The 16100-nt window shown below is 36.3% G+C and overlaps 1 protein-coding gene across 5 annotated transcripts in view; it reads left to right on the top strand.

Moving 5' to 3' along the window:
- The window catches only part of CEP41 (centrosomal protein 41), a 44842-nt gene that overhangs the window by 15735 nt on the left and 13007 nt on the right, over positions 1-16100 (top strand). For 2 of the 5 annotated variants that reach the window (XM_070616594.1, XM_070616595.1), the window contains exons 3-6: positions 6152-6353; positions 10377-10424; positions 14834-14895; positions 15886-15955. In XM_070616594.1, the coding sequence (XP_070472695.1) occupies positions 6152-6353; positions 10377-10424; positions 14834-14895; positions 15886-15955 (382 nt within the window). Of the gene's footprint in view, positions 1-5919; positions 6026-6151; positions 6354-10376; positions 10425-14833; positions 14896-15885; positions 15956-16100 lie in introns of those variants that run through there. The other 3 variants (XM_008512882.2, XM_008512873.2, XM_070616597.1) reach the window with 2 other exon arrangements.

Raw genomic sequence — 16100 nt, 5'->3', positions numbered from 1 at the left:
TTCCCTTTTTATTACTGAGTAGTATTCCATGGTATGGATGCACCACAGTGTGACCATTTACCTTTTGAAGGATATCTGGACTGTTTCTACTTTTTGACTTTTACAAATAAAGATGCTATAAATATTCTTTTAGAGATTTTTATGTGAATATAAGTCTTCATTTCTCTGGATTAGATGCCCAGAAGTGCAATTGCTGGGTCATTTGGTAGTTGCATTAGTAGTTTTTTAAGAATCTGCCAAACTGCTTTCCAGAATGGCTGGTCCATTGTACATTCCCACCAGCAATGTATGAATGATCCAGTTTCTCTACATCCTCACCAGCATGCGGTGGTATTGCTGTTTTTTGTTTTACCTATTCTGATAGATGTGTAGTGGCATATCATTGCCATTGTGATTTGCACTTCCCTAATGGCTTATGATGTTGAATATCTCTTCATCATGTGCTTATTTGCCATCTGTATATCTTCTTCAGTGAAATGTCTGTTCATGTCTTTGCCTATGTTCTAATTGGATTGTTTGCTTTTTATTTGTTGAGCTTTGAGTGTTCCTTCTATATCCTAGCTACTAGTCCTTTATTGGATATGTGGTTTGCAAATATTTTCTCCTGGTCTGTAGCCTGTCTTTTCATCCTCCTAATGGAGTCTTTCAAAGAGCAAAAGTTTTTAATTTTGGTGAAGTGCAGTTTATCAGTGTTTCCGTTCATGGATCATGCTTTTGTTGTCAAATCTGAGAACTCTTTGCCTAGCCTAGGTCCCCAAAATTTTCTATCGTGGTTTTTTCGAAAAGTTTTATAGTTTTAGGTTTTACATTTAAATCTATGATACATTTTGAGGTTATTCCTGTATAAGATGTGCCACTTAGATCAATATTAACTTCGTGCTAAATAAATGTAAACTAGTGAAAATATCAATGAAAATTTTTTTTTAATTTTTTAAAGATTTTATTTTTCCGTTTTCTTCCCAAAGCCCCCTAGTACATAGTTGTACGTTTTCAGTTGTGGGTCCTTCTAGTTGTGGCATGTGGAATGCCACCTGGCTTGATGAGCAGTGCCATGTCACTGCCCAGAATCCGAACCGGCGAAACCCTGGGCCGCCCAAAGCGGAGCACACAAACTTAACCACTCGGCCACGGGGCCAGCTCCTCAATAAAATACTTTTAATGCCGAAAAAAAAAAGGATTAACTTTTTGCTTATGGATATCCAATTGCCCCTGCACCGTTTCTTAAAAAGGTTCCCTTTCTTCTATTGAATTGCATATTCACCTTGTCAAAAACATTGGGCATATTTATGTGGACCTATTTCTGGATTCTTTGTTGTGTTCCATTGATCTATGTGCCTTTCCCTCTGCCAATGCCACACAGTCTTGATTACTGTAGCTATATAGTAAATTGGATACTTAAAATTGGTTAGACTGATCACTCCCACTTTATTTTTCTTTACAAAATTATTTTAGCTATTCTAATTCCTTTGCCTTTCCATGTACATTTTAGAATAATCTTACTTATATTTACAAAAAATTATTGCCACAATTTTGATAGGAATTGCATTAAACCTGCCTATCAATTTGGGGAGAATTGAAATCTTACTATGTTGAGTCTTCCAATCTATTAACATCTTTCTGTTTATTTTTTTATTTCTTTAGTTTCTTTCATCAGCATTGTATAATTTTCAGCATATAAGTCCTGTACATGTTTTGTTAGATTTGCACCTAAGTATTTCTTTTTTTTGAGCAATTGTAAATAGTATTATATTTTTAGTTTTGGTGTCCATGTCTTCATTGCTAGTATATAGAAATATAGCTTATTTTTGTATGTTTATCTTGTATCCTGAGACCTTGCTAAACTCACTTGTAACATACAGAAGGAGGGTTTTTTTTGTAGATTTCTTGGGCTTTTCTACGTAGACAATCATGTCATCTACAAAAAGGAACAACTTTATTTCTCTCTTTCGAGTCTGTATGCCTTTTATTTCCTTTTATTGCCTTATCGCACTGGCTGCAACTTCTCAAACTGTGTCAAATAAAAGTGGTGAAAGCGAACATCCTTGTCTTTTTCCCACCTTAGGGGGAAAGCGTTCAGTCTTTCATCATTAAGTACGTTGGCTATATCAGGTAGAGGAAGTTTTCTCCTATTCCTATTTTTCAGGGAGTTTTTTTTTATCATGAATGACTGTTGAATTTTATCAAATGCTTTTACTGCATCAATTGATATAATCATATGATTTTTTCTTTAGCTTGATAATATAGTAAATTTCTTTGATTGATTTCCAAATACTGTACTGGTTTTCCATCCATGGAGTAAATATTTATTATTTTGCTAAAGACTTGTATCTATACTCATGAGAGACATTGGTTTGTAGTTTTTGTTTTTGTTTTTGGATTGCCTTTGTCTGGTTTTAGTATCAGGGTAATACTGGCCTCATAAAATGAGTTGGGAAGTGTTTCCTCTTGTTCCATTTTCTGGAAGAGGTTGTGTATTAGTGGTGTTAATTCTTTCTTAAACATTTGGTAGAATTCTTCAGTAAAACCATCTGAGCCTAGAGATTTCTTTTTTGAGAATTTTTAAATTTTGAATTCAATTTTTTAATAGTTATAGGGATATTCAAATTATTTGTTTCATATTGGGAGAGTTGTGGTAGTTTGTGTTTTTCGAGGAATTAGTTCATTTTATCCAAGTTTTCAAATTTACGTGTGTAGAGTCGTTTGTTGTGGTCCCTTATTATCCTTCTGATGTCTGTAGTGTCTAAAGTGATAGCCCCTGTTTCATTCCTGATACTGGTAATTTGTGTCTTTTCTCTTTTTTTTTCTTCACTACAGAGTTGTCCATTTTATTGATCCTTTCAATGAACCAGCTCTTGATTTCATCAATTTTCTCTATTTTTTCTGTTTTAAATTTCATTGGGTTTTGCTTTTCTCTATATTATTGTCTTCCTTCTGCTTGCTTTGGGTTTATTTTGCTGTTCTGTTTCTAGATTCTTGAAGTGGGATCTTAGATTATTGATTTAGGACTTTTGCTCTTTTTAAATGCATGTAGTTAGTGCTATAAATTTCTCTCAGCACTGCTTTAGCTGTGTCCCACAAATTTTGATATTTTGTATTTTCATTTTCATTCAGTTCAGTGTAGCTTTTAATTTCCCTTGACACTTCCTCTTTGACCCATGGATTATTTAGAAGTGTGTTGTTTAGTTTGCAAGTGTTTGGAGATTTTCCTATTATTTTTCTGTTATTGATTTCCAGTTTGATTCCAGTGTGACTGGAGAACGCACTCTAATTCCATTTTAAAAAATGTATTGATGTTCATTTTATTGCTCAGGATAAATTCTTGGTGTATGTTCCATGGGCACTTGAGAAGAATGTATATACCTATACTTTTGCTTACTGTATTCTTTCTTCTTTCCTGATGTTCCAAGGCTTCTTTTTTTTTCTTTTTTCTTTTCCTTTCTAATTAGGAAACTTAATTTAGCCATTCTTTAGGATAAGTCTGCTGGTGACAAATTCTCTTAGTTTTTCTTCATCTGGTGATGTCTTGATTTCCCTTCATTCCTGAAGAGGGTTTTCTCTGGGTATGAGATTCCAGGTTGGCAGTTCTTTTCTTTCAGCACTTGAAAAATAGTGTGCCACTTTCTTCTGACCACCATGATTGTTTTGATGAGAAATCTGCTGTTATTTGAACTGTTTTTCCCATATAGGTAAAATGTCATTTTTCTCTTACTGATTTCAAGATTTTTTTTTTTTTTTTTTAGTTTTTAGAAGTTTAATTATGACATGTTCTGCTGTGGATTTCTTTGGGTCTGTCCTGTTTGGAGTTCACTCAGCTTCTATATAAATCTGTATGTCACTTGCCAAATTTGGGAAGTTTTCAGCTATTATATCTTTGAGTACCTTTTCAGCCTCACCGTCTTCCTCCTCTTTCTGGTACTTCAAGAGCATCTCATCACAGCCCAGCAAGGATGGAAATTGAGGCTCCCCACTTGGCCTTTGCTGGCAGGTGAAGGTGGGCCATAGCTTTTCTGTGGAGTTTGGCTGGAATAAGGCAGTTACTTTATGATAGTTTTCTGTCTTGCTAGACTGCCGCTTTCCTGGTCCTTTGACTGACAGCAGGCTTTTGTTGGGGATTTCTTTTTCTGTCCATTGGTATTTCTGGGTTGCTGGCTTCTTCAGCTCCAAGAGTAGGGTATATGAGGCAAAGAACAAACAAACAAAAACTCAGGTAACTCAACCATCATGTCATTCCTCAGGTTCTGAGGTCCCTAGCCAGTCGGCCTTTCTCTCTACACCTATCAAAGTCTTCTTATATTTGTTTTATGTATAATGTCCAGCTTTTTTTTTATTCAATCTTTTTTCTAATTGATGTATTTTCTTAAATTGAGATATAATTTACATACCATAAAATTCACCCTTTAAAAGTATACAATTCAGAGGTTTTTCATACATTCACAAGGTTGTGAAACCATCATTGCTATCTAATGCAGAACATTTTTGTCACCCCATAAAGAAACACCATACCTAATAGCAATCACTTCCCATTCCTTCCTTTTACCAGTTCCTGGTAACCACTAATCTACTTTCTGTATCTGTGATTTTCCCTATTCCACACATTTCATATAAATGGATACACACAATATGTGGCCTTTTGTGTCTGGCTTCTTTTGCTAAGCATAATGTTTTCAAGATCCATCATTATTGTAGCATGTTTCAGCACTTTGTTCCTTTTTATTGCCAAATAATATTCTATTGTGTAGATATTCCACATTTTGTTTATCATCTTATCAGTTGATAGACATTTGTGTTGTTTACACTTTTTGGCCATAATACTGCTATAAAACATTAGTGTACAAGTTTTTGTGTGAACATATGTTTTCAGTTCTCTTGCTTACATATCTAGGAGTTTGAATTGTTGGTCATGTGTTAACTCTGTGTTTAATTTTTTGAGGAACTGCCAAACTGTTTTCCAAAGCAGCCACACCATTTTACATTCCCACCATCAATGTCAGAGGGCTCTATTTTCTCCACATCCTTGGTGATGCTTATTATTGTCCATCAGTTTGATTATTGTCATCTTTTTGGGTGTGAAGTAATATCTCATTGTGGTTTTGATTTACATTTTCCTAATGTAATTGGACTAATTGATGTTGAACACCTTTTTTGTGCTTATTGGCATTTGTATATCTCCTATGGAGAAATGACTATTCAAATCATTGGCCTGCTTTTTAATTTGGGTTATTTTCTCTTTATTGTTGAGTAATAAGAGTTCTTTTATATGTTCTACATACTAGACCCTTATCAGAAATATGATTTGCAAATATTTTCTTGCATTTTGTGGGTTGTCCAGGTTTTCGTTGTACTTAGCTGGTGGAGTAGAGAAAAGTACATCTACCGCATCTTCCTGGAAGCAGAAGTCTCCCAAACTAGTTTTATTATAGCCTTGGAAGGGCCCAAGTGTGCTGCATTGCTTAAAACTCAAAGTATTTTAAAGTCAGTATGAGAGAGAAGTTCGATTTTTTTGTTGTTTCAAATTTAGATATTATTTTAAAGTCAATTTAAGGTAAAGATTTTATTTTAATTTTTTTCTATGCATTTTTGTGACTTACCTCCCTGTGTATTCAGTACAGTGGCCTGTGGGTTATATGCCAAGATACGACCCCTTCAGTCCTCTGGGTAGCCAACAGGGCCTGAGGTGGCCCAAACCCCAGCGTTTTGTCCAAATATCGTCACTCATATGTGTGCCCTGAGGTGAAAAGACTGAGGAGTGTTGGTTAAGAAAACGCAAGAGTGACCTTATAGGCCAAGAGTAAGAAGCTCCCATCTATGGTGTGTTTTTAAGCTCTGCAGTCAGAGCAGTGGAAATAGGCACAGGAACAAGTGAGCATTTCTCATTTCTAGGCTAAACAGATGGGTCTTTAATCTTTTTTTACCAAACAGTGAGCAATTCAGTTATTCACAAGGAATCAAGATTTTCATGGTATCTCCTGTCGTCACCCAAATCACCTTCTACTGAGTTCTTCAAAGACTGATATCTCCTTCCTGGGTAAAAATTATTTTTTATTTCTATACATCTGACTCTGCTTCTCTTATAAACTCAGATACCGATGTATAGCCATAGCTAGAAATATCAGAATTATTTTGAATTTCAAATATTTCTTTTGTTCCATAGGTGCCTGAGTGTATCTTACCAGCTCCCCAGCATTGCAGCCTGTGCCATGAATGGATTATGCTTCTGATGAAATCCCTGACGGCGTTTTGTTCAGTCTCCACCGCAGGGTTCTTGCGTATTCTCAAGCACCCTCTCTGGGTTTCTGTTCTGCAGCACTGCAGGCTGGTTAAGGGACACATTCCAAACACAGGGCTCTCCCTTTGTTAGTCTCTTATACTCTTTTATTGCCTGCATTATCCTCTCATTTCCGTCTATATGCAATCTAATTTGAAATTTCTTTAGCTTTCTAAAATCTGTAGATTTTCTCCACTCAGTCTTTTCTAGCCTTATTTTTATATTTTTAAAATTCACCTTATTTTTGTTATCTCCACCAAACTAGTCATTTCCTTTTTTCTTCTTTAGTCTTTCCTTTTCCTGTATATTTGCTAATAGCCTTGATCTTAAGCACTCAAACTCATTACAGACTAGGTACTCTTCATTTATTTGGTATTTAATTCTGTTTCTTCTGTCAAAGGAAAAAATGTACGTAAAAGCCTTTTACAACCCAGAAAGCACTATACACTTGTATAACTTATTGAGTTTAACAAAGGACCACTGAGCCTCTTTTCTTGCTTTCTGCTCCTTCTGAGCCAAAAGAACTTCTCTGTAGAGGAGGGAAATATTGAAGAAAAATAAAGCAATGGAATTGTCTCTTAGCAACTGAGTTTGTGACTTATAAATCTTACCCACTTCAGATTACTGCTGCTCAAAATCACTTGCTTTTCTTACTGGCTCAGTACAAATAATGTTATTAAATTATAGGAAAACAAAGGAAAAAATCTAATGAATGAGTCACTCAGTTCATTGATTGTGCTCTATCTTTGTGAGCACTATTGATGTGGTTGAGTTGTTTCTCCTCTTGATTCTAATTGTAAAACATTTATTATATATCTTTTGTTGCAACTTAAATTATAAACTAAGTAGAAGCCAAATATCACCTTTACATTTCTAGGTTACCTAAGTTCTGAAACAATAAAAGTCATATAGATAGGACATAACATAGACTCTTAATCAAGTTGTTCACAGCTTAAAGAAAATCAAACATACAAAAACTCAAACCAAATTGGGGTGTGGTTATTTGCATTATAAAATAATTCATTAGGAGGATTCCTCAGATAGTAGATCTTCATAGTATATTTCATTTAGGAAATATTTTTGTATGCCTCCTACGCTAGACAATGTAAGAGGTAAAGATATTCTGTGCGTGCGTGTGTGTGTGAGAGTGTAAATAGTCTTGGGCTTTCAGTATAATAAGGTAGATAAGGCTTGTACACAAGGAAGACAGTGCAATGATAAATGCCTTGTGAGTGGCAAGCCAAGTGCTGTTCAGAAGTTCAGAGGAGGGAAAGGTCATTTCTTGCTGGATGAGCTATTATGATTATGTGGACAAGGTGACATGTTGGAGAACTGAAAACTAACTGAGAGTTTGTCAAATTCAGTAATTAGAGCAAGATTGAAGAGCAAGGTAAGGTGCTGGTGCCTTCAGCGCCAGACCAAGGAGTTTAAACTTCAGTCAGGTAGCAGTGGAGAGCCAGTGACTTTTTTTGTTTTTTAAATAAAGTCTTATCTAGGAAAATTTGTCTGGAAAATTTCAAAAATTTAAAAAAACGGTTCTCTGATAGTCTCCTTACTTTTATATAAAACAAAGATGTGTTTATAAATAAGTCAGTTATAGAATTGATTTGTTTCTAGTATTTTTAAAAGGTAGTCGAAAAACTATCTTCAGATGAAATTAGATCCAGCAAGATAAGCTGCTCAGACGAGATATAAGCAGTATATGAAGTGGGGTAAAATACTACTTTCATACTTCCTAGAATAATTGTTAGAGATTTTTGTGTTGGTTAGTCAGCCATCCTACTGTCCCATTTCTCCCATTGAAACAATGTAGAAATCCTCCATTTTCTTTTTTTCCTCTACTTGGGTAGAATAAATAAATGTAATGAAAAGAGCTTCTTATCAGAAGCCCTCTTAGATTTGTCCTTAATTTTGCCAGATATTTGTATATCTGTATTTGCCAGAAGTATTTATATTTGCCAGATATATGTATACCTCTGCAAAAGACTTTGTTTCCCGGCCTTCTCCTTTAGTAGGAAAAACAAACAGTGAGAGTGAGAGCCCACTCGCAGGGTTGTTGTGTGGCTCTGCTGGTGCCAAGATGCACTGCTGCCTAAATGCTCTGGAAATGTTGATAATTGATTGAGAACAGGATTTTAGACACTTTGTTAGTGGAAACCACTATGGATTGGAAATGTAATGCTTTAATAATAAAGATGATATAATAAGGCTGGCTATTGTTTTCCATGCGTAATATGCCTCAGGGAATTTAGAGCACGAAATGGTTCCCACCTGTTACTATCAGGGAAGTAACATTTACCTCACAGTGAAATCGTGTGTTTAAAACAGCGCAACTAGAGAAGCAGTGTGTTTTTGTGAGCTGTATTAGAAATCAGGTTGGGAATGTCTAATCCGTACTAATCTTGGTTTAGTTACTAACTCGCTATGTCACTGGACAAGTCAGTAATGCTTTTCGTACCTTGATTTTCTGACAAGACTGCCTGAAGCGGCCCTAGCTAAAAGAAACGAACTGCCATGTCCACACGTGCAACTGTAGGGGACTCAGGAACATGTAACCAAAAGCTGTTACGTAAGATAGTTTGAGAATAAGATTGTAGGATGCTGAACAGCACGCTGTTTGCCCCGTCTTCTTCCCCCATTGTATGCGCTAGCAGGTTCTCGCCTGAGTTCAGAGTTGCAGGGGAGAGGGATGTGTCTTGGAAGAATTCGTGGTTGCCTCTCTGGAGATCTGGTTGCATCTGAAGTCAATTCCAGCCTGAAGAACCTAGAAAAAATCATATTTGGTTCTAATCCTGGTCTTTGGTGCTATTTGGGCCTCTTCTGAGAGGTTCCCAGTGTCTGTCTTGAGAAGGCTCAGGCCTTCTGAGTGGCCTTGACTGGTGCCATCATGTCTCTCTGAGCTTTTGGAAGGATCCAGTCTGACTCTAGGACTATACTGAATCCCGCTTCCTGGTCCTGATCTGGAGGGTGTGTGTCTTCAGAGAGAAAATTTTTAAAAACTCAGTGGAATTTTTTTCCACTATGAATTCATGATAAAGATTTAATAACAACAAATGATATAAGTTGTTTTTTGAAAATGTATTTTGGATTTCAGAGCAAGAATTTTCTTTCTCTGTTTCTGACCTAAACATGAAGAAAAGTTCAGAATAGTCCTTGAAAACATCAGTTCATGCTATTATGTAATTGGAAGCATTTCTTTTATCTGAAGTTGAGACTGAATCTGACTATTTCCTCTCAAAACTTAAAAGTTAGGAGCACAATTAGAGAAATGAGAAATTATTTTATATGTTTTTCTTTTTGCTTTATGTTTTAGGTGCCACATAGAGCTTGCTGTGTTGAATTGAATCAAATCAAAGCATACCCAATAAAAAATAATAGTCCCTGGCTTGAGAACTAGACTTTAGTTCATTCGGAAACTAGAATGATTCTGGCCCACTTTTAATGTATGAAAACTCTCCAAACCACCTTGGCTAGAACCTAGTATTGTAGAACCAGGCTATAAAACATGAGAGCTGGGGACTCTCCACAGTGGTGGGAATCTGCTGTTGTTTCTCAGCAAATCAAACCCGTGGTGAACACTAGTGAACAGACTGTGTGGTCTAGCTCGGGCTGCAACATCAGCTTGCCTGGTGGAAGACAAGTTCAAGAAAGAGAGGGAAACCACAAAGACTAAGCGGAGAGGAAAGGGTTGCTTGGGTGGCCACAGCAGCGCAGATAGACATTCAAATATCATTGCTGCTTTCTTTCTCCTCCTCTGCGTATCTCCCCAACAAAAAGATCATGGGGGATAAAAGGAGGAGGAAAGCCTTGACTCCAAAAGAAAAAAAAATTATATAAAGTGATCATCTGTACTGCCTGGGACTTCTTAATGTTTATTGGGTATGCACCCCAGCTTAAACACATTTGGCCCAAACATTTCCATTGATTCCTCATCTTTTAATGATGCTGTATAATGCATAAGACTGTTTACTATGTGTGGCCATTTGCCGACTGTAATTCTGTAAGAACAGGATAGGAAAGCTTAGAGAGTACTTGTACTCCATTCTGTTTTCACAGTTTTACTCATTTTCTTCCATTAAGAGCATATCTAAAATTCTTATTCTCTTTTTAGGTAACAGTATGACTAAATACATTGAGAAGCTAGAAGAGATCAAAAAAAGTGAGTAACAGTGGTAATGGTTTGGGATAATGGAACCCTATAGTTGTTCTGTACGTTGGTTATTGACAACCCTTACCATACTCTACACCTGACACATGGATGGCTGAGCCTGGTGGGTGCCTAGAAGAATGTGGGAAACACTGTCATCCTGGTCAGCTGCTAAGATTGTGGCCTTTGGGTCTGAGCCCGATTTAGATCCCATAGGAGATGTTAATGTTGGAATGTGGAGCTCTAGGTAAGCAGGGAGAACTTGAGCTGCTAGTTTCATTGTCCTACAGTCTTCATGACCTTTTCCTGTCTTCTTATGTTCTCTGTCCCTGAGATAGGAGTAATAATCTGTCTCTTATTTCATAACATTCTTTTGAGTATGAATTAGTATTCATGAAAGACTTAGAGATGTGAGGAAGAAAGCTTATTCTTAAAGTGGTATTATGCATTGTAAATTCATTGCAGTCTGCTTTCTTTTAATTAAAAATCATATTTCATGCACATCCTTTTTAAAAAATGATCTTCTGCAAAGATATGCTACTAGTCATTGAGTGCATTGCCCTCGCACAAAATCATAATTTTTCAGTGTGTCCAAAACGGATGTAAAATGTACACATCAAGGCCAGAATTAAAGAAGAAATAGAAACGTCTATTTTCTGAGATGGATTTGCTCTTATATTCAGTAGGAGAACCCGGTGGTAGGAGAGTGTTTAGCTAAGGGTAGTAAAGAGGTCCTCTAATTGAAAACAGCTCAGTACTTGACTCTGGTAATATACATTTTCTGAGAAGAGAATATTACAAATCCAGAATTCACCAGAACTTTTGCTTTTACACAGCAGGCCTTTTAATTTAAACGATAATGTTTCTGTTCCTTTTGAATTTCTGCAGTATTGAGAAACCCCAAACAATAGACCGGGACTCAGGAACAGCTTTATGCTGACTTATTTGCCAGGTTCAGCTATACGGGCTAATGCTGTAGATATTTGTTTTTAATGTGTAATGTCACAGTACCCTTTTCTTCTTATATATTTTATATTTATACAGTTTATATTGTAAACTATATACATTTTAAGTATATATTAAAATTTTAAACTTTGAAAAAATCTTGTTTACTCACCTACGCTTCATTGTTGTTGTCCTTAATTCATCTGTGCAGGCAAGATTCAGCCGGCCTGCTTCTACTTTGGTTTGTAGTCTCTTTCACGTCCTATCCATTTGAAGCTGAATATAGCTCACATGTCCACACCAAAATTTGTCCCGTAAAAATGTCCCATTCCACCCAGATTTCTGAAACCCTATTTAAAACATTTCTTAAGAGCACGATGTGGTTTCTTTAACATCTAAACTTTAAAAGGAGTTTATCTCCCAGAAGAAATACCTCTGGAATGGAGTCCTTGAAAAATGCTTGCTTCCCTCTTTAGAAGTTGTGAGCTTCCTTTTAGTAAGACAGAAGGTTCCTCTCACCTTGTTTCACACACTTTCTGCTGATTCCCTGACTAGAATTACTTCAGATTCTGGTTTGGGATCTACATTTTGGAAGATAGTTCCTTCTCTTTTCCCTTTTTCTGTTGTAGGTGTTCTTTTGGGTAAAAAGGGAGGAGAATATTGGCTTTTTTCATGACACCCTAAACCCATCACTTTTCTCAGATTACCTTAGATGCCATGTCTTTCTGTGAAATCACAAACCTTGTTCTGTTACTTCCTTTGATTTATCTTCCACTGTGAGCCCAACTTCCCTTTGCTAATAACGTGTTTTAACAGAACCCTGAAAATGCAGAATTCCTTTGTAGTCTGAATATTCTTTCAACTCTGCCTGGGGAAAAGAGACACTCTGTGTCTATTGACCATTTACAAAGCCTATTCTTGGCTTCTGGTGGTTAGATGACACTAGTTGGACCCAGTGTGAAACATCCTAGATAGTCAGGTCTCTGTCCTTCCAGTAACTTGAGAGAGACAGACTTAGACTCCAGACTTACTGGAGAAGCAAAGCTTGATAACATATCTGACACTAGGCTTATTTGTCTTCATCACAGAGTTTGGGAGAAGCTACAGTAGCAGAAGCTCCATTCTTAAAGCTCTGTTCGCTCTTGCAAGGACTGACAGAGCTTTCCAAGTCATCCTTTTTATAAAACTTACAATTTACTGTAAAACGTCTAGTTTGATCTTTTATCTGTGAGTAATAATGTCAGAAAGTCCCAATGATGGCTGTCCTTCTAAACCAGAACCAGGTATGTAGAATTCAGGCTCAAATATGCAGTGGGATTTCTAGTGCTTGTGAGAGGACACTAGAAATGGCAATCATTAGACTATTGTAGAGTCTGTTTTTTGTTTAAGGTGATTTCTACTTAGTTATAGGGTATTTTAATGTGTACATTTTGTACTTAGAATGTGAAGAATTGGAGAAGTATTTCAAACTATGCAACTATACAACAAGAATATCAATGGATAAATGCCACAGTGCAAACTACTTTAAAGTTGACTGTTTTCGTTGACTGATTTATTGCCATTTTGATTTACATAAATGACTTTTGGTGGGCAAGTTGGTGGCAATTGAGAGGAATATTGTAGTTGTTCGGTTGCACTTTTTAAAGCTTCTGCTCAGCCTAGGAGGGTCTGCATCCTGGCAGCTTTTAGAAGCTCCTTTGCATCTAGGTTTGTTACCTTGTATCCAAAAGAAGCTCTTCTAAGAATTTTCTAGAAGTAATGGTCAGTTATTAGCCAAATTGCTCTTTTTAAGACATTTTAGAGCAGAGAAGCTTTAATTCCCTATAAAAAAGAGTCTTGACATATTTATAAAAGGCTGGTTTTTAAGGTAATATCATTTCCTGACTTTGGGTTGTAAAGGTGTTTGGTAAGCCAACCTAACGTTATCCTCCAAAATAACTGTCTGGTCTGTACTGGTTTTTTGGAAATTCATGGAAATGATTAGTAACACCAGGTCAATAATCTTAAATACAGTTAATCCTTTCCTTTGTTGCTATGAGTCTTGGTTTATGAGACATTTATCCTGTGAAGGCCATAGTAATTATCCAGCTAACATTTAGTAATTCTGAAATAATGAGGTCATGTTTAAGGAGTATAGGTGCCAATATAAAAATCTAGAAGAGGAGTGAAATGTGAGGGCGGGCAGGAGGTCAATGCTGAAAACTCTTCAGAATTGGCAGTCATCTTCAGAAAAGTTTAAGGAAGCCAACTTTTAACATGCCTCAGTGGGACAGATACTAGATAAAGTGAAATTGGCTAAATTTTTATTTTATTTTTTTGGGTGAGGAAGTTTGGTCCTGAGCTAACATCTGTTGCCAATCTTCCCCTTTTTTTTTTTTTCTCCCCAAAGCCCCAGTACGTAGTGGTATATCCTAGTTGTAGGTCATTCTAGTTCTTCTATGTGGGATGCCTCCACAGCATGGCTGGATGAGTGGTGTGTAGGTCTGCACCCAGGACCCAAACCAGCAAACCCCAGGCCACCGCAGAGCACTCGAACTTAACCACTCGGCCATGGGGCTGGCCCCTGGCTAAATTTTTAAAAACTGTTTAATATGATATGAAGAATGATTGACACAGTACAGAAGTACCCCCATTTGAATTATATCTCAGAACTGTAAAAATAGCACTGAATAAATATTGATGTTTTAGGTTGATTTTTATTTTCTTTTAATTGTGGTTAAAAAACACAATTTACCACCTTAATCATTTTTAAGTGTACAATGCAGTAGCATTAAGTATATCACATTGTGTACAATAGATCTCAAGAACTTTTTCATCTTGCAAAACTGAATAGATTGATTAGAAATTGATACAAGAGTTTATCAGGACCAGTCATAACTTGGATCCTAGCATTGTACTCCAGGAAAAGAAAATGTTGTCCTGTGTCTCTAGCATAGTTTGTAACCTCAGGGAGTATAATTATTCTCTTTTCAGGGCAGAGTTAGAATTGTAGGGTGTAAATGTCTTACCAGCTGTTTGACCTGGGGCAACTCAGCTTCTCTCCGTCTCTGTCCTCATTTGTAAAATGCAGACGTTTATTCCCTGCTTTGTTCTGAAAAGGATTTAAAGTGGCTTATAAAAATGCATGCAATATGATATGGTCAAAGTAGAGACAGCCTAGTGAAAGCACAGTGGTAGACTAATAATATAAAGGCGAGGGATAAAGTCACTAGACACGAAAAGGTGGCTTCTAAATTCAACATTAGGCTTCCTACCAGCCAAAGCAAAGGGAAAAAATGAAGAGATGATATAATAGTGGCCACACTTAATTTTGAGGATATCATGAGGATCAAATGAGATAACATATGTAAAGGAGACCATAAAGGCATATAAATAAGTTGGAAAATATGCCATATAACTTGATGACTAGAAAGAATTAATACCTCTAAGAAAGCAAAATAAATCTAGAAAAATATTTGTCCTATCCTGCTTTTCAGATTATAGATACAAAAAAGATGAACTTTTCAAGAGACTGAAAGTTACAACTTTTGCCCAGTTGGTAAGTTTAATGATCTTCCATTGGAGTAAAAACTGTCTAATTTGTGCTGCTTTTTGTGACTATTTCTAAATTCAACTCTAGGTAATGTTTGCAGAGGGGCTTCTTCTGATTCTTTATATTCCACGTATGGGAGGATTAACTGGTGTGTAGTGTGTGTTCATTCAAGGATGGTATAAAATTTTTCTCTTTTCTTTGATAAGAATTTTATAAAGTAAAATGTGCACTATACTTTTAAATCATCAAATTTGTGGTTTAGGATTTATTTTTTCCTTGTCCATTTAATTTAATATTTAGACTCTAGAATTCTGGACTCTGGATTGTTTGGGCATTTATCTCTGTGGAAGCTGGGGGGTCTCCTGTCTACGACTGAGCTCTTTTGCCAAGTCTTTCTGCCATAGGCTGTTTTGTTACTTGGGGAAAGTCACTTTCTAATTTTATTTGAAGATTATGAACAGAGTATCACTCTGGCACCCAAACAAGAGTTCCATTGATGTAACTCAAGGTGTATCTTGAGCCCTATGAGCTAAGTTGTACAAGTGCTTTAAAAACTGTATGTAGGTATACAACTTTGTTATCAATATATTCATAATTACATTTATTTCCTTTCTGCATGAAGAATTACTGATAGAGTTCTATTCTTGTAAGTATTGCATTTTCAAGAAATGTGTCAAGTTGGGACTAGAATATGTATGGAGCAGTTTTAAACTCTTATTCATGTTTCTTGTCCTAAATTATCCTTTTAGTCTTTTAAGTTTATTGTGTAATGCTTTAGATGAATCTTTTCTTCTGGAATGATCATCTGCAGTGTAATTACCACTCGCAAAGTAAGGAGACCTGAGATTTAGTCTCCAGTTGAGGACTGACAAGTTTCTTAAAACGAGAAATCTTTGATGTTTGATGTTTCCTCATCTTTTGTAAAAGACAGAATTGCCTCTGTTTAAAGACAGATGAACATACACCATCTACACATTTCATTCTCTTTTCTATCAGGTCATCCAAGTTGCTTCCCTATCTGATCAAACACTGGAAGTGACAGCTGAGGAGATTCAAAGGCTAGAAGGTAATGAGAATTGAGGATGTGGGGACAATAACGGATGGACTATTTGACTGAAGTGCTCACCCTGTGCTGCTGTGTTCACAGGGACTTGGGACTTTGAAGTATCTATTTGTAACTAGATTGTTGCCCTCTGAGAAGCGCTACCTGG

Source organism: Equus przewalskii, chromosome 4, assembly GCF_037783145.1.
Source record: "Equus przewalskii isolate Varuska chromosome 4, EquPr2, whole genome shotgun sequence".
NCBI classification, from domain to species: Eukaryota; Metazoa; Chordata; class Mammalia; order Perissodactyla; family Equidae; genus Equus; species Equus przewalskii.
The sequence above is the reverse complement of the archived record's forward strand: the minus strand, read 5'-3'. Positions and strand labels throughout refer to the sequence as shown.